Below are 19453 nucleotides of genomic sequence, written 5' to 3' on the forward strand. Positions count from 1 at the left end.
GATCGCCTGAGGTCAGAAGTTCTAGACAAGTCTGACTAACATGGTGAAACCCCGTCTCTACTAAAAATACAAAAATTAGCCGGGCGTGGTGGTGTGCGCCTGTAATCCCAACTACTCAGGAGGCTGAGGAACGAGAATCGCTTCAACCCAGGAGGCGGAGGTTGCAGTGAGCTGAGATTGCACCATTGTACTCCAGCCTGGGTGACAAGAGCAAGACTCCATCTCAAAAAAAAAAAAAAAAAAAAAGAAAAGAAAAGAAAAAAAAGAAAATAAGAAAATGACCCAGCAGAGTTATATAACAGGAGATATTAATCATTTTAAGTGTTGGACTGCTATGTTATAATCTGGGGTTAAGTAGAACCACCTAAATAATTTGCCATTTTTTCTCTCCAGGACCACTATACTGAAATAATAATCCCCATAACCAAATTTCATTCATGGTCTTTGATCAGTTGCATTAATTTCCTTAGGATTCAAGGATTGATGAAGGTTTCTCATGGCTCATAAAGTCCAAATTGGGAATCTTGGTTTTTGAATATTAATACTATCTGTAGGCAAGAAATACCGCAACAATTTCAGAAAAAAAACTGTAGGGAGTGCAGAACTTTCAAACATTTAACTAAATGGCAAGATTTCCTGGCTCTTAAACACCCATATACAGAAAGTAGAGCAACTTCTTGGTACCCTCATTTTAGTATTTCTCAAGGAGACTGAAATACAATGTGATTATATATATAATTTTTTTTTTTTTTTTGAGACGGAGTCTCGCTCTGTCGCCCAGGGTGGAGTGCAGTGGCGTGATCTCGGCTCACTGCAAGCTCCACCTCCCAGGTTCACACCATTCTTCTGCCTCAGCCTCCCGAATAGCTGGGACTACAGGCGCATGCCGCCACGCCCAGCTAATTTTTTGTATCTTTAGTACAGATCGAGCCAGGATGGTCTCGATCTCCTGACCTCGTGATCCACCTGCCTCGGCTTCTCAAAGTGCTGGGATTACAGGTGTGAGCCACCACGCCTGGACTTTTTTTTTTTTTTTTTTTTGAGACGGATCCTGCCTCAGCCTCTTGAGTAGCTGGGATTACAGATGTCCACTACCGTATCGGCTAATTTTTGTATTTTTAGTAGAGACAAGGTTTTGCCATGTTGGCCAGGCTGGTTTCGAACTCCCAACCTCAGGTGATCTGCCCACTTCAGCCTCCTAAACTGCTGGGATTACAGGCGTGAGCCACCGTGCCCAGCCACAATGTGATGTTTATTATACAGTTGGATTGACTTAAATACATTCATGGCATTTAAAATGAAATTTTAATTATTACGATTCCTAAAAAACAAATGAACTAAAACTCAATTACTTCCTTCAGAACAAAAACGTTACACTCAAATTTCTCCCATCAGATCTCATTTGGTTCATTAAATCTCCCTGGTGAAGAGGATGGATTCCAGAAACCCAGTGCCAACAATGAAATATCACCCTCATACTTGGCCCACGAGAACATCATATACCATAGTAGAGATTTCGTCCTCCTCTTGGCCCCCAGGGGAGACTACTATTGGCTCCTAGCACTATCAGCTGGCTAGGAATGTGTATGCAACACTTCTGAAGCCTTGGAAACATAGTACAGAATGTACCCATTTTAGGATGATTCAACTTTATGATTTTTCAACTTTTTGATAGTATAAAAGTGATACATAATCAGTACAAACCATATACATACCACCAGTTTTTCAGTACAGTACTCATTACGTGTCAACACTTTATTATAAGATAGGTTTTATGTTAGATGATAATACCAGCATCTTACTCAATAAATTGAAGCCAGCTTTTTCAACAGAGAACATTATTAGACTGAAACTAGATGCAAGAACAGGAAAGTAAACACCTGTGTCATGTTCAACAAGACTGAACTACGGAGCAAAGAATCACACAGTGTTGCAAAATCTTGAACTGACTAGATGATAGGATTACAAAAACCACACAGCTACTGCTGGAAAATTATGTCATGCAGAGAACAGACTGGCACGATTACATATGTGGGTTTGTCCTACACAAATCAGACCTTTAAGTGAAACAAGTCTATCCAACCATCTTCCCATAAAACCTAGTTTCTATGGAAAACAATCAATTAAGCTAAACCCCCACATTTTAGATGTATATTCATTTACAGAAGCCCAAAAGGACAGTGGGGTTACAAATAATTTTATATTTTAGATGCTTTCATAATTTAAAAAGTTAACATTACAATTTGTGTTACTGAAATGCAAAAACAGGTTGGGCATGCTGCCTCATGCCTGTAATCTGAACATTTTGGGAGGCTGAGGCAGGAGGACTTGAGCCCAGGAGTTCGAGCCCAGCCTCGGGAACACAGGGAAAACCCATCTCTACGCAAGACGTAAAAACTGGCCAGCTGTGATGGCATGCCCCTGTAGTCTGAGCTACTTGGGAGGCTGAGGTGGGAAGATCGCCTTGAGCCCAGGAAATTGAGGCTGGAGCTGTGATGGCACTAGTGCACTCCAGCCTGGGAAACAGAGTAAGACCATCTCCCCCACTGCCCGCTACCCTCGCTACCAAAAAGCAGCAAAAGCAGGCTAGACTCCTCTAATTTCAGGGAGAGCCAGATGTTTTTTTTTTTTCTCTTTTTTTCAGTTTTGCTCTGCCACCCAGGCTGGAGTGCAGTGGTGTGATCTCAGCTCACTGCAACCTCCACCTCCCGGGTTAAAGTGATTCTCCTTCCTCAGCCTCCCAAGTAGCTGGGATTACAGGTGCCTCCCACCATGCCCGGCTAGTTTTTGTATTTTTAGTAGAGATGGGGTTTCACCATGTAAGCCAGGCTGGTCTCAGAACTCCTGGCCTCAAGTGATCTGCCAGCCTTGGCTGGGATTACAGATGTAAGCCACCACGCCCAGCCTCATTTTTTTTGAGACTGGGCCAGGGAAGGGGGCAGTGGGCCAGGGACTGTCTCTCTCTGTTGCCCAGGCTGGAGTGCAGGATCGTGATCATGGCCCATTGCAGCCTCTACCTCCCGGGTTCAAGCAATCCTCCCACCTCAGCCTCCCAAGAAGCTGGGACCACAGGCATGTTCCACCACACCCAGCTTGTTTTTGGTAAAGATGGGGTTTTGCCATATTGCCCAGGATGGTCTCGAACTCCTGGGTTCAAGCAATCCACCCAGCGTTCCAAAGTGCTGGGATTATGTTGGGAAAAGCTGAGTGTTGGGAGAAGCTGAGGCAGGGCTTCCATTCTGACATAATGTAAGAGTCTTGGAATATGTCCAGGGTCAAGGGTCTAAAACCCCTTGTGGTCTTTGGAACACCAAGCTCTGCGCTAAAGGGTGGAAGGCTGCCCTGACGCACCATAATCTAAGCCCAGGGCATAAAATCCCTCGTGGCTTGGATAGAATCCAGGGCCTGTGGCTCTGGAATGTCTAGACTTGCTGGCTCCTTGCTCTCCCAGGATCGACTGTAACTTGAGTTAAAAGAACCTGCTCTCCATTATCTCAAGTAGCAGAGCAAATGCTAAACCATCACAGCTGTAAATCATGTGCTTAAAGCAAGGTGCCCTTCTGACCTCCACATTCTCACCATCTGTTTCTTTGTTGGATCACCAATAAATAGCGTGGGCTCCCAGAGCTCAGGGCCTTCACAGCCTCCACAATCCCGATGGTCTGCTGGTCCTTCTTCTCTCTCAAACTGTCTTTTTCTCAATCCTTTGACTCCACTGGACTTTGTCACCCCCACGACCTGGTGTTGGGTCTGGTCACCCTAACAGGGTTACAGATGTGAGCCACTGCATCTAGCACCCACATTATCTTTGAAAGCAGTTGAGTCTTTGGCATGCAAGAACATTCCTGCACTGCAGTGAATCTGTGAACTTACTACTACGGATGCATACCAATTCACAACCAGTGAAAGGCCAAGTACCTAAAAAGGTGTTTACTGCTTCAGAATATACTTGACAATTGTGGAAACGTTAGCAATCTACTCTTCCAAGATTCCTTGGAGTTGTCATACATAAGCAAATCCATATGGACTGAGGAATAAGGAGGAAGAGGATAAGGCTTATGGAAGATAAATCATGTTCTTGCCTCCAGTAGGTAGGATTCAATTTAGTCCCTGTATAAATGACTCCATGTTAATTTCCCTTCCCATATGGATGCTAATCCAGTGACTCATAAGCTTAGACCAACAAGCTCAGCATGAAAGCCAAGAAACTTCTGTTTCTCCTAAATTCCGTAGCCGACTCTCATACAGCGAGACCCTCACTGGGCCACTCTGGGAATGACTACTAATGAATATGATGGAGTCCATGTGAATAATGGTTGAGCAGGTGAGGAAAAGGGTCACATCACAGACCTCAAGTCAGACCCACTGATTCGGAAAGCCAACAGTATCCTCAGAAGCAAAGCAATGTTATACTTTGTTTTTTCTGAGACAGAATCTCACTGTCACCCAGGCTACAGCACAGTGGGGTGATCGTGGCTCACTGGAGCCTCAACCTCTTGCGCTCACTTGATCCTTCCACCTCAGCCTCGTGAGGAGCTGGGAGCACAGATGCACACCACCATGCCACACTAATTTTTTTTTTTTCTTTTGTAGAGATGGGGTTTTACCAAGTTGCCCAGGCTAGTCTCAAACTCCTGGGCTCAAGCAATCCTCTCACCTTGGCTACCTAAAGTGCTGAACAACCACAGAGAAGCACTCTATTTTTCCCTCTATTACATTAGCAAATACACAGAAGGACAATTTAGAAACAGATTATACCCAGGAACATATGTCAGGATTACTTATGGAGGTTTTATTATTTTTATTTATTTTTGAGACAGAGTCTTGCTCTGTCATCAGGCTGGAGTGCAGTGCCTCACTGCAACCTCCGCCTCCCAGGTTCAAGCAATTCTCCTGCCTCAGCCTCCCTAGTAGCTGGGATTACAGGTGTCCACCCTAATAGCTGGGATTACAGGTGTCCACCACCACGCCCAATTAATTTTTGTATTTTTGGTACAGACAGGGTTTCACCATGTTGGCCAGGATGGTCTCGATCTCGTTGACCTCGTGATCCGCCTGCCTCGGCCTCCCAAAGTGCTGAGATTACAGGCGTGAGCCACCGCCCCTGGACTACTTATGGAGGTTTTAAAAAATCTTTTAAGTCCAGGCCTGACGTTTAGAGAAGGTTACAAAGGCGGTCAGGATCTGAGTATTTCCAAAAAGCTCTGGAGGCAGCACTGAGGTTTCCTTCCAGTTGAATCACTGACTTTAGGTCGACTGGGGTACTTTGGGTTTTTTGGGCCATTTTTTGGGGGTGTGGGAAGCTTTTCTCACAGATTTACTAGGAGTGGTGAAGAACTTGGCCTCTGGCTTTTTTGGAGTCTGTCTCGCATCTTTTTTCCCCAGCGAAGGACTTTTTTCCTTCACTGCCTCTTCTTTGATTTTTGGCTTCTTCTCTGGGCTTTTCCCTGGGGTCTCAGACTCTGCAGCTTTTGGGGTCTCAGATGCTGGCAAAGCCTTTCTTTTCTTCCCACGAGGTGTGCTGGGATTAGGACTCTTTGCTGGAGACTTCTTTCCTGTGGCATGTTTTTGAATCTAAGAAAAAAAAAAGTAAGTTTAATATAGAAAAAGCCACAAAACCTGACACTCTAACTCCAGGAGTTACTGTTTTTATTTGTATTTATTTATTTTTGAGACGGAGTTTTGCTCTTGCTGCCCATGCTAGAGTGTGATGGCACAATCTCAGTTCACTGCAACCTCCGCCTCCAGAGTAGCTGGTATTATAGGTGTGTGCCACCACGCCCGGCTCATTTTTTGTATTTTTAGTAGAAACAGGGTTTCACCATGTTAGCCAGGCTGGTCTCGAGCTCCTGACCTCAGGTGATCCACCTGCCTCGGCCTCCCAAAGTGCTAGGATTACAGGCGTGAGCCACTGTGCCCGGCCAAGTTACTGTTTTTCAGCGCATGGCCAAGTTACTGTTTTTATTAGTTAACCCCCAAAAGGTACACCTCAGCATGATGACAGAAATAAGCTGTATTCCACTATTAAGAATGAGGTATAGGTGAGGTGGCTCATGCCTGTAATCCCAGCACTATGGGAGGCTGAGGCAGGTGGATTACTTGAGGCCAGGAGTTCAAGAGTAGCCTGGCCAACATGGCAAAACCCCATGTCTACTAAAAATACAAAAATTAGCCAGGCATGGTGGCACACACCTGTAATCCCAGCTACTCAGGAGGCTGAGGCACGAGAATTGCTTGGGCATGAAAGGTGGAGGTTGCTGTGAGCCGAGATCATGCCACTGCACTCCATCCTGGGCAACAAAGTGAGACGTTGTCTCAAAAAAAAAAAAAAAAAAAAAAAACGAATTGTGAAGACCCAGAGGTCTTCCTGGTGCAATCAGAGGAAAACCACCTTTCCCTATGACTGAGGGGAGGGAATCCTGGAAGCACCATGAGGAGCACAGCAGAGACACATGGGAGCAAATCCTGAGTCTTCCAACTGTAGCTGCACATCCCTGGCACATGGTGTAGGGCAGGGGTTCCCAGATTCTCCGTGTAAAAGCCAACTGGTGGCTGAGTGTGGTGGGTTCATGCCTGTAATCCCAGCACTTTGGGAGGACAAGGCGGGCGGATCACCTGAGGCCAGGAGTTCAAGACCAGCCTGGCCAACATGGCAAAACCCCGTCTCTACTAAAAACACAAAAATTAGCTGGGCATGGTAGTGCGCGCCTGTAATCCCAGCTACTCGGGAGGCTGAGGAAGGAGAATTGCTTGAACCAGGGAGGCGGAGGTTGCAGTGAGCTGAGATCATGCCACTGCACTCTAGCCTGGGTGACAGAGTGAGACTCCATCTTCAAAAAAAAGCAAAGCAAAAAAAAAAAAAAAAAAAAAGCCAACTGGTTGGGACTAGGTGTGGTGGCTCACACTTGTAATCCCAGCACTTTGGGAGGCCAAGGTGGGAAGACTGTTTTGACCCCCGGAGTGTAAGACCAGTCTGGGCAATATAGCAAGATCCCATCTCAAAAAAAAAAAAAAAGGTACGATAAATCATGATATGATAACCACCTTCACAGTTCTTTGGGTTCACTCTAATATTTTTCATCATTTATTGCTCAGCACAGTACCTGCCTGACACAGTAGCCACTGAACCAATCCATTATGAACAGTAAATATTAAAACAATACCTCTACTTTTTCATTAGCTGGAGTCTTCTTTCCTATTGGTACCAGCTGTGGAATTTCGTCTTCGGATTCATTTGTTGCTTTAACTTGGGCTTTTCCTCTGCCACGTTTTTTCTTCCCATGCTCTGGGGTCTGTTCCTTCTTTGATTCAGGTTTCTTCACTGTAGTATCACCACTGTCAGGTGCCACATCATCTTTACTAAGAACTGATGCAGTCTTCCTAGCCTGCTGCCTCTTCTTCTTCCTCTCCTTTTGTTTTTCAAAATTTCTTTCTCTTCGTTTTCTCCTTGCCTCCTACCAAAAAACACCATACAAACATTTTAGCAAGAACAGTTCTGTTGGTTAACAAACGGCATAGATGTACCACGTGCAGTTTTGATTATCCATAAGCCCCTAAATGGACCTCGATCTATACAGAGAACAAACTCCCTAACCAGCACTGGAACCTCAACCGCAGTTTTTGACTCACAGCCAAACATGCATTTTATGCAGTAAATTATATACTGGCATTTCAGAATCTGACTATCTAAAGTATACAGTTAAGAGACTTTTGTGAAACACAGTATGGTTTAGAGTGTAAAGAATAATACTCAGCTGGGCGCGGTGGCTCACACCTGTAATCACAGCACTCAGGGAGGCTGAGGCAGGAGGATCACTTGAGGTCAGGACTTCGAGATCAGCCTGGTAAACATGGTGAAACCCCATCTCTATTAAAACCACAAAAATTAGCTGGGCATGGTGATACGTGCCTGTAGTTCCAACTACTCAGGAGGGTGAGGCACAGAGAATCATTTGAACCTGGAAGGCGGGGGGTTGTAGTGAGCTGAGATCATGCCACTGCACTTCAGCCTGGGCGACAGAGTGAAACTGTCTCAAAAACAAAATTAAAAATTCATTGGACACAATTAACATGGCTAAAGAGAGAAACACTAGGAGATCAGTCTAACAAATAGCAAAAAATTAAATTTTCTCTCCTTCCGAAAGCTTCTCTTGCTAGAGTACGAGTAATACTGAAAACCTACAAACCAAGCTCAGGAGGTATCTGTGAGCATAACCTCCGACATCCAAATACGTGCACATTAGGTGAACTGGTGTGTTGAAATTATCCTAATCCCAGTCCCAACGAATGTAGGTGTACGAGTTTGTCCTGTGATGAAACAGCGCCTTTTCTAGGGTTGGCTCTTGCCTGTTACCCTTTTCCCTGAGCTATCAGGATTAAACTCCAGCCACCTACAACCGTGGATGGGAATAACTGGGTAAATAATTATGTCAATTCCTTTTATTACTGTTTCAAATGTATATATAGCTCACATTTATTTCAATGTTTAATATTTTAAATGTTTTGGTCTTTATTTAGAAGTATGGTGATGTTTCTATGACTGGAAATATGTGGTAGGAACTTAACTCAGGCCCCCTCAAAAGCCAGTTAATCCAGGCCAGGCATAGTAGCTCATGCCTGTAATCCCAGCACTTTGGGAGCCCAAGGCAGGCGGATCGCTTGAGCTCAAGAATTCAAGATCAGCCTGGGAAACAGGGCGACCATGTGTGTACAAAAAATAATTTAAAAATTAGCTGGGCATGGTGGAGCATGCCTGCAGTGCCAGCTACTCGGGAGGCTGAAACAGGATTGCTTGAGCTCAGGAGGTCAAGGCTGCCGTGAGCCTTGATCACGTCACTGTGCTCCAGCCTGGGGGACAGAGTGAGACCCTGTCTCTAAAAAAATCCAGCAAGCACTGGATCTAACAAAAATTAAAAAAAAATCCAATTTATCAATAAATACAAGATATTTCTATCTTAATGCGCATTACTAACATCAACTACCTCATGTAAAGTGACAAAAGCACACCCATTTTACCTCATGTAAAGTGACAAAAGCACAACCACCAGAAAACCAGAAGATAACTGAAAAGTCGGGCAGGGAAGATGGTCTACTTCTCTCCTAGTGACTGAATTTACACCCTTCATTATTCATTCTGTAAGTATTTAAGATTCTACTAACTTTTTTCTTCTTATTAAGCAAAGATCTTTTGGTGGCTTCATCCCAATTGCTGACAAATGAGGAAAAGATGGGAAGTGCAGCTGATTTCTCAGTTTTCACAAACAGGAGTTTCACGCTCTCCCACTTCTGAAACAAAGAAAAGAGTAACATCGTCTACATATACTTTGTTTCTTTTAAATGAACAATCAATTGATGCACCTGTAATACTGTACCTCTGGCAATTTTTCTGAAAGTCCTTTGGTGACAGCAACAATGTTTTCAATGATGTGCTCAATTTGCATTCCAACGTGACCAATACGTATAGCACTGAAATTTAATATAGTATTAGACAAGATTTTAAAAAACCATTTTTCAAAATAAACCAGGAAGGAATATGAGAAATATAAATACATAATCCTCAAGTTTTTCTTTTTCTTTTAAAAAGGTAGAAATATTAATCCCGGGCAACATGGCAAAATCCTGTCTCTACCACACTAACAAAAATTAACTGGGCATGGTGGTACATGCCTGTAATCCCAGTTACTCAGGAGGCTGAGGCAGAAAAATCACCTGAGCCCAAGGAACTCAAGGCTACATACAGTGAGCCCAGATCTGGCGACTGCACTCCAGCCTGGGTAACAGGGAAAAACACAGTCTGAAAAACAAAACAAAACAAAAAAACAAACAAAAAAATCCCATTAAAATCTTTAGGTTCTAAATATATTTTATTTCATTTTTGAGACAGGGTTTTCCTGTCGCCCAGGCTGAAATGCAGTGGCACAATCAATGTACTGGGCTTAAGTAATCCTTCCAACTCAGCCTCCGGAGTAGCTGGGACTATAGGTCACCCAGCTGATTTTTATATTTTTTGTAGAGATGGGTTCTCACTCCTGAGCTCAAGTGATCCACCAGGCTGGTATGGAACTCCTGGGCTCAAGTGATCCTCCTGCCTCAACCTCCCAAAGTGCTGGGATTATACGCATGAGTCACCACACCCAGCCTAAATATGTTTTAAAGGAAGATTATCATCTTTCATGTACTAGAAATTCCTTCTACCTAAAGTAAAATGTCACATCATGAAGGGGTGATTTTTTTTTTTTTTTTTTGAGATGGAGTTTGCTCTGTCGCCCAGGCTGAAGTGCAGTGATGTGATCTCGGCCCACTGCAACCTTCGCCTCCTGGGTTCAAGCAATTCTCCTGCCTCAGCCTCCCTAGTAGCTGAGATTACAGGCGCATGCCACCATGCCCAGCTAATTTTTTTTTTTTTTTTGAGATGCAGTTTCACTCGTTGCCCAGGCTGGAGTGCAATGGCGTGATCTTGGCTCACTGCAACCCCCACCTCCTGGGTTCAAGCGATTCTCCTGCCTCAGCCTCCCGAGTAGCTGGGATTACAGGCATGCGCCACCACGCCTGGCTAATTTTTTGTATTTTTTTTTTTTTTAGTACAGACGGGGTTTCTCCATGTTGGTCACGCTGGTCTCAAACTCCCGACCTCAGGTGATCCGCCTGCCTCGGCCTCTCAAAGTGCTGGGATTACAGGCGTGAACCACTGCGCCCGGCCTAATTTGTGTATTTTTAGTAGAGATGGGGTTTCACTGTGTTGGCCAGGCTGGTCTCAAACACCTGCCCTCAACTGATCCACCTGCCACGGTCTCCCAAAGTGCTGGGATTACAAGCGTGAGCCACCATGCCCAGCCGAGGCAGTGATTAAAGAGCTGGCAGCACCTGACTGTGAGGTTAGGCGCATTGGGAGGCAGGGCCAGAGGAGGTTCTACCTTTATCTTAGACAACCCCATGTCGCTGAGTCCGCCTTCAAGCTGTTCTAAAGGGACCTACCTCCAGGAGGGACCTACCTCCAGGAGGGTCACCTGCTCTCTCTATAGTTCTACTGCTCTACCCAGCCGCCATGTTCAAGAATAAATAGTTCTGTGGCTGGCCGTGGTGGCTCACGCCTGTAATCCCAGCACGTTGGGTGGCCGAGGTGGGCAGATCACGAGGTCAGGAGACCGAGACCATCCTGGTTAACATGGTAAAACACCGTCTCTACTAAAAAAATACAAAAAAATTAGCTGGGCATTGTGGTGGGCGCCTATAGTCCCAGCTACTCGGGAGGCTGAGGCAGAAGAATGGCGTGAACCCGGCAGGCGGAGCTTGCAGTGAGCCAAGATCAAGCCACTGCACTCTAGCCTGGGCGACAGAGCAAGAACTCTGTCTCAAAAAAAAAAAAAAAAAAAAAAAGAGTAAATAGTTCTTGTCCCTGGTGGAGTAGTGTCTTTCAGCTACAAGCAAGACCATCCCTTCAGGTGAAACAGAGTGCAGGCAGAAGCCCAGTGGGAAGCCTGGAGGGCTCAGCGCTGGGGCCAGAAGGAAGTGAGCCAGAAGGAAGGCTCACTGTCAGCACAGTGTCTGCGGAATGAGGAATGAGACGGACTGTTGCTCCTCTCTCTCTTCAGCCAAAGACTGGGCACTGCCCACTCCCTGTGCCTGTTACCACCTGCCTGCAAGCACACCTGAGCATCCCAGATGGAAAGATGGTGGGGGGGAAGAAGGGAGAGGAACAGAAGTGGAAGACGAAAATAAATTATTATGCTGGGGAAAGGTAAGAGAGGAAATAAAGAAAGATTTTTTTCTCAATTGTCTGCAACTTTCTTTAAGCTGTTGCTTTTGCCTTGGAAAATCCCCAGTGGCAGGAGACTGCTGCTCCTTTACCTGCCTTCATGGTACCATCTTCTTCTCCCAGATACTCATGGGTCCCATAAACAAGGCCTGAACTTCTAGCCAACCACTTCCATGAGCCACTACTTTGACATCAGCCTTTAACCAAAGGGGTAGGGGTCTAGGCCCCGTGACCAACTCTTCTAGGCTACTTCATTACACCTGATGAAGGGCTTCCCAGCGGCAGGCTAAAGACAACACCAGAGATCACCTGTCCTGCCCACCAGTACCCTGCTCTGCTCTACCTGGAGACACTCCCCTGGGGTCAGGCCTCCCTGGTGAGCAGAGGCAAGAAGTCTGTGTTGTTTTCTGCCGACTGTGGCCACTGGGTCTGCACGGCTCCTGGGGAATCTCTGGGTGGAAGGGCAGTGGCCTACAGCTCTGCCCTACTGGCAGCTAGCCATCTCCACACCACAGTCAGCAAGTGAAGTACTTCATAAAATGTATTTTCAATACATTTAAAACCTGCCCTACCTCCCCAAGCTGATACACTGCCAATAATACAAACTTAAGTCACTTCTCAGCCTAATAAAATAGCCTGAACCGCATCCTTTGCTCAGCCAGAGGTTGGAAGCAATCACTGCCCTAAAACATCTGTTCTAGTAGGTAAGACTAGGTGTGGGGGCTCCGCCTAGCTCAGTATCCAGGGTAAGGTTAAACCAATATGACAACACACATACCAAATAGGCAGATGAACAGGATAAGTGCTGAATTCATTTAATAGGAAGTTAAACCAAGAATGAGGTGGATCTTCACTTTAAGGGGTAATATGGTGCTTTTAAAGGACAATCTGAGGCCAGGTGTGGTGGCTCACGCCTATAATCTCAACACTTTTGGAGGCCAGGACAGGAGGACCGGTTTTGTCTAGGGGTTCAAGTCTAGATGGGGCGAAATAGTGAGACCCCGCCGCTACAAAACATTGAAAAATTAGCCAGGTATGGTGATGTGTGTCTGTAGTCCCAGCTACTCAGGAGGCTGAGGTGGAAGGATTGCTTGAGCCAAGGAGTTGGAGGTTGCAGTGAACTGTGACTGCACCACTGAGTGCAGTGGCATGATAAAGGACAAGCTCAAAGCCTAGAACTAGTCATGTTCTCCAAGCATTCATCTTACTCTCCTTGCTTTTCTTAGTATCTGGAGCTGCCCCGTCCAATGCAGTGACCATCAGCCACTAGCCACATGTGCCTATTTTAAATTAACTAAAAATTCAGCTTCTAACACAGTAGCCACATTTCAAGTGCTCAATAGCTACATGCAAGTAGTGCCTACTGTATGAGACAGCACAGATGCAGGCCATTTCCATCACAGTAGAAAGTGCTATCAGACAACATTGTTCTAGAGAACTGAACTTTTTTTTTTTTTTTTTTTTTTTCATTTAAAGACAGTCTTGCTCTGTCATTCAGGCTGGAGAACAGTGACAAGAACATGGCTCACTGCAGTCTTGACCTCCTAGGCTCAAGTGATCCTCCTGCCACAGCCTCCTGTGTAGCTGGGAGCACAGAGATGCACCACCACACCTGACTAATGTTCTTGATTTTTCTGTAATTGGCTGGGGGAGAGGGTCTCATTATGTTGCCCAAGCTGGTCTTGCACTCCTGGGCTCAAGCGATCCTCCTGCCTCGGCCTCCCAAAGTGCTGGGATTACAGGCATAAGCCACTGCACCTGACCTGAGAATTGATCACTTTTGAGGAATAGATTTTAGTTTTAAAAAAGGATCTGGAGCCATTAACAAAATCTTTTTAAAAAGGCCAGGTGCAGTGGCTCACGCCTGTAATCCCAGCACTTTGGGAGGCCAAGGCGGGCGGATCATGAGGTCAGGAGATGGAGATCATCCTGGCTGACTCGGTGAAACCCTGTCTCTACTAAAAATACAAAAAGAAATTAGCCAGGCGTGGTGGCAAGCGCCTGTAGTCCCAGCTACTCGGGAGGCTGAGGCAGGAGAATGGCGTGAACCCAGGAGGCGGAGCTTGCAATGAGTCGAGATGGTGCCACTGCACTCCAGCCTGGCAGACAGAGTAAGACTCCATCTCAAAAAAAAACAAAAACAAAAACAAAAAACAAAACAAAACGAATAAGTATATATAAAATCATTGTCAAATACAAGATTAAAAGACGCACACATGCCTTTTACCTACCTGCAAGAACCACTTTTAGAAATGTTTAAGACCGTTCCACCTATACAGTCATTGATCTCTCTTGATAAATTCTTGGACAGAAGGTTTACAGATACTGGAACTCTATAAAATAAACACACAGGCATTCAGAACACAATGCATACACACCTAGAAGCTTCATGCTGCTAAAGTCCAGTCATTACTAAGAAACTTACTTCTTTCTTTGATAGAAATGTCTCCCAATGAGTGAGGGTAAGAGCCGCCTAATTCTGGCATCAGTAAGGAAGAAATCAAAACTGCTCAGAAGGCGGAGCTTGGCTTCATAGGATTTATATTCCTTCTTTAGAGTTTGGAGGGAGATAATCTAGGAAGTATAGAGAAGAATAAAAACAAGAAGTTAGGAATCTAAACAAGGAGAAGAAATACTTAGGCAACAATTTGGATTTGGATTTAAAAATGTCCTAGAGCCATGCCTCTATACTTTAATGAACACTTGAGGGCCTAAAATGTGCCAGGCACTACGCTACATGCTGGGAATACTGAGACAAATGAGAAAAGACCCCAGCTAAAGCAACTTAGATCTAGGTGGGCAACATATATATATTATTATACATATGTTGCTGTATGTGCTCACGCCAGTAATACCAGCCCTTTGGGAGGCCGAGGTGGGTGGATCACCTGAGCTCAGGAATTCAAGACCAGCCTGGCCAACATGGTGAAACCTCGTCTCTATAAAAATATAAAAATTAGCCGGGCATGATGGCGGGTGCCTGTAATCCCAGCTATTCGGTAGGCTGAGGTGGGAGAATAGCTTGAACCTGGGAGGTGGAGGTTGCAGTGAGCCGAGGTCCTGCCATTGCATTCCAGCCTGGGCGACAGAGCGAGACTCCAAACAAACAAAAAAACTTAGATACCTTAGATCCAGAGGGTAATAAAGACAAGTACACCAACCACAAAACAGCAAATCAGAGAAAAACAAGATGCTGTGGAAGTACAGAGCAATGACACGAGCCACCTCTTTTATAATTTGCAAGATATAAAAGCTACTGATGTACACGCCACCACAAATTAAATTAAAAAGAGAAAAGTAGAAGAAAAATACTAGGAAATACAGCAATGTATCTGTGATACCATTTCGCCTGAATTAAATCCTCTAAATAACTTGAAAATATTAACCAGGCTTCCTACCTGAGAAACGGTTTTAATTCCATGCTTGTTTAAAAGCTTTCTGTAAAACTGTTCTGTCTTTTCAGGAGTTGAATTGGGTTCATCCTTCGTAAATAAACAGATATCTTCTGAATCTGATCGAATACTATGAGGCAAAGTCCTACAAAATACGTGAAAAGAAACCGAGGAAAGCATTATTACACACATTATGCATGTTTGTATCACACAGAATACGCGATAAACTTAGTGTTATTTAAATAACTTTTAGTCATGCCAGTTAAGCAAATAATGCACCAAGAACAACACTTAAAAATACATTTCATGGCCGGTAGTAGTGGCTCAAGCCTGTAATCCCACACTTTAGGGAGGCCAAGGCAGATGGATCACCTGAGGTCAGGAGTTCAAGACCAGCCTGGCCAACATGGTGAAACCCTGTTTCTACTAAAATTATAAAAAATTAGCCAGGCACGGTGGTAGGTGCCTGTAATCCCAGCTACTTGAGAGTCTGAGGCAGGATAATCGCTTCAACCTGGAAGGTGGAGGTTGCAGTGAGCCAAGATCGCACCACTGGACTCCAGCCTGGGTAACAAGAGGCAAACTCCGTCTCAAAAAACAAAAACAAAAAACAAAACTCACTTTCAATGGCAAGTAAATCACAAAAACACACAGGCCCAAATATCAATTAACACTTGGGATACAACAAGAATTAAAATATACTTAAAGACATCCAAATGCTTGCATATATAATTACTATACATATGTTGCTGTATGTGCACACGTACTGTAATGCACTATAAAAACCTAGCTTAATCAGGACAGGCCTGGTTCAGAATTTTACCTTCTCTAAAACTCTTAGCTCCATAAACATAATAACTCTTTCTTCTTTTCCTTTTTTTGAGACAGGGTTTTGCTCAGTACCCAAGGCTGCAGTGCAGTGGTGTGATCATAGCTCACGATAGCCTCCAGCATAGCTGAGACTCCAGGCACGTACCAGTTGGGTGTAGGCCCAGCTAATTTTTGTATTTTTCGTAGAGACAGGGTTTCGCCACGTAGCCTGGGCTGGTCTTGAATTTGTGGGCTCAAGCAATCCACCTGCCTCAGCCTCCCAAACTGCTGAGATTACAGTGTGAGCCACCACACTCAGCCAACGTAACTTTTTTTTTTTTTTTTGAGATGGGACTCTCACTGTCGCCCAGGCTGGAGTCTCTGCAACCTCTGCCTCCTGGGTTCAAATGATTCTTGTACTTCAGCCTCCCAAACAGCTGGGATTACAGACGCCCACCATCATGTCTGGCTAATTTTTGTATTTTTAGGAGACATGGGATTTCGCCATGTTGGGTCAGGATGATCTCAAACTCCCAGGCCTCAAATGATCCACCCACCTCACCTCCCAAAGTGCTGAGATTACAGGGATGAGTCACCATGCCCAGCATAACATAACTTTTAAGAATTGAAACAGCCCAGGCATGGAGGCTCATGCCTGTAATCCCAACACTTTGGGAGACTGAGAGGGAGGACTGCTTGAGCCTGAGTTCGAGACCAGCCTGGAGAACATAGTGAAACCTCATCTCTACAAAGATTTCAAAATTAGCTGGGCATGGTGGTGTGCACCTGTAGTCCCAGCTACTTGGAAGGCTGAGGTGGGAGGATCACTTGAGTCAGGTCAGGGAGGTCGAGGTTGCAGTGAACACAGATCTCACTATTGTACTCCAGCTGGGCAACAGCGCAAGATCTCGTCTCTTAAAAAAAAAAAAAAAGGAGAGATAAAAGAATCGAAACCAAAAACATGGACTAAACCAAGAGGGACCACCAAACACAATTATGCCACATCTTACAGAAAACAAAATACAAGGGTTTAACTCATTTCTTATGCTTACAACCTATGTTCTGAAGAAGCATTCTGTATAATCACCATGGATTTCTTTTCCAAAGACAGAAATTCACTGCAGTTTTTAATAGTCTCTGTACAAAGGAATAAATTGTAGCCCCAAAGAATTTTTGCTTGACATGGAAAGATAACAGTTTCTAATAAAAAAATAAAATAAAATAAAGCTGTTTAACTTATTCCACCTTTATTCTTTCGAACACCAGGTTTTCGATTCAACAGACCTGATTACGTTAGCTGTCCACCAAGCTCTAAGAAAACTGGTGAAATTTCTAGAAACTTTTAGCACATCTGAATTTCTACGGTTATTTTTTATTATTTTTTATTTTTTTGAGACAGAGTCTTGCTCTGTCGCCTAGGCTGGAGTGCAATGGAGAGATCTCCGCTCACTGCCACTCTCCTGCCTCAGCCTCCCGAGTAGCTGAGATTACAGGCACCCGCCATCATGCCTGGCTAATTTTTGTATTTTTGGAGAGACAGGGTTTTACCATGTTGGCCAGGCTGGTTTTGAACTCCTGACCTCAGGTGATCCGTCCACCTCGGCCTCCCAAAGTGCTGGGATTACAGGTGTGAGCCACCACATCAAGCCTCTATGGTTCTTTTGGACACAGTTGTTTTACTTCACGTCAGATTTTTATTATAAGTTTGCAAAGTTTCCATTAGTAACCATGATGCAATTGTTCGAGTTACAAAGAATAAACACACAGATAAAAACAGCAAAGGTAGAAAATCACAACTTACAATCTGACCCTCAGTTCTTTACTTGGAATTTTCCATAATACCACCATTAAAAATAAACTTTCATTCTCATTCAAAAGCAACCCATAATTGTTTTTCCTGGACTTGCAATGCGTCAAGAGAGCGTCCACTGCCTTTCTAACCTGCAAAGTGGAAATTAGACAAATAAGTGAAATGTTTTCACAATAACTTACACAAATAAGTGAAATGTTCTCAATCTAATTTAGCATTTGCCCCCTCCCACACCTTCTATTTTTTCCCTTCCAACTTCTATTTCAAGGGGTAACCTCCATAACCGTATCTATTAGGATCCTGCAGTTTATATTCACAGAAATCTAAGAATCCATCAAACATGCCTAAGTACCCACTTCCAGTACTGTGTGCAGAAGGGCGCCTCTTCTACTTAAAGAGATTGGGCTAGAGGGAAACGTGCCCCTCCTGCCCTCAATGATGAAAGCAGTAATCCCAGGAAAAACGCAAAGCAAAATGCATTTAACATTTACTGAGAACTCCTGGCAATTCTCCTGCCTCAGCCTCCCGAGTAGCTGAGATTACAGGCGCCCGCCACCACGCCCAGCTAATTTTTGTATTTTTAGTAGACACGGGGTTTCACCATGTTGGCCAGGCTGGTATCGAACTCCTGACCTCAGGTGATCCACCCGCCTCGGCCTCCCAAAGTGCTGGGATTACAGGCGTGAGCCACCGCGCCCGGCCTACTGAGCACCTTCTTACCATGTACCAGGCCAAAGCGCTTTACACTCATTACCTCTCCCGATCCTGGATAACGGGGAGCGGAAGGGCCCATTTTAAATAACGGGTAACAGACCTGCAAAACTAAGCGATTCGGTCAAGCGCTAATGATAGGGAAGCTAAGCCAGGTCGCCAGGTCTATCTCATCTAGCTCCACAGTACACTTGCAACCCAATTCACTAGCGCCAGGCCGCAGGACCAGGGAAAGCAGGCGCCCACCCACGTGTGTAAAGGGGAGAGACAGCTGAGGCACACGGCCCGCCAGCGACCGTCCCACAGCCCCGGGGAAGTCCGCCGAGCACGCACTCGGGTTCCGGCACCCTGCGCCTCACGAGGTAACCGCCACCCCGCTTCCAAGCCACCCTCCCCAGGAACCACTCACCTGCTCTTTATCCAGCTGCTTCCGTGCTGTCGGGGCCGCTGGAGTCGAGGTGGAGGTTCCAGTAGCGGCTGCAGAAGACAGCGACGCCGAGGCCAAATCCTCCATCTTGTTTCCACCTCGTGAAGAGGCGCGTGTGCAACCCCACTGCTGGCTTCTGGTGCGCACGCGTGAGCAAGGCCCGGCCCCGGAAGCGAGGGGGCGGGAACCGAGCCTCTGTGCGTCATTTCCGGGAGAGCGTGGGGTTTCGCTTTCCGGGGCAGTGGCTGCTGTCAGAATCCCTTCTTTGAGGAGGCACCTGCTCTTCCTCTTTTCTCCAGCTTTCCATGAGCTGTGGGGAGTAGCTTGGGTGTCCCCTCACTCTTACTAGATAGAAATCAAGAAAGCGCCTTGAGGCGAGAGAAGAGTCCCGTCAGGAGGCCCAGTGGGGTCCTCCACACTCCACGGTCCCCGCCTCCGGGAAGGCCGCGCGTGGCACGGGCAGAGCGCGGAATCCTGGCTCCACTGCCCACCTGCCGGTTGACTTTAGGCGACGCCAACCCCAGGCTGGTGAGGAGTCCCTGAAATAT

The 19453-nt window shown here is 45.5% G+C and overlaps 1 protein-coding gene across 1 annotated transcript; it reads right to left on the reverse strand.

The window, feature by feature from the left end:
- Positions 1–4771: 4771 nt before the first annotated feature.
- On the reverse strand, positions 4772–19096 carry RSL1D1 (ribosomal L1 domain containing 1). The gene is made up of 9 exons (XM_003808269.5): positions 18888–19096; positions 17759–17898; positions 15154–15292; positions 14181–14329; positions 13987–14088; positions 9372–9465; positions 9160–9285; positions 7164–7454; positions 4772–5574 (listed from the first exon to the last, which is right to left on the reverse strand). Exons 1-9 carry the CDS (start codon positions 18990–18992, stop codon positions 5248–5250), a joined length of 1473 nt encoding a protein of 490 aa, XP_003808317.1. The 5' UTR covers positions 18993–19096; the 3' UTR covers positions 4772–5247.
- Positions 19097–19453: the final 357 nt, after the last annotated feature.

The sequence above is a fragment of the Pan paniscus genome, chromosome 18, assembly GCF_029289425.2.
Source record: "Pan paniscus chromosome 18, NHGRI_mPanPan1-v2.0_pri, whole genome shotgun sequence".
Taxonomy (NCBI): domain Eukaryota; kingdom Metazoa; phylum Chordata; class Mammalia; order Primates; family Hominidae; genus Pan; species Pan paniscus.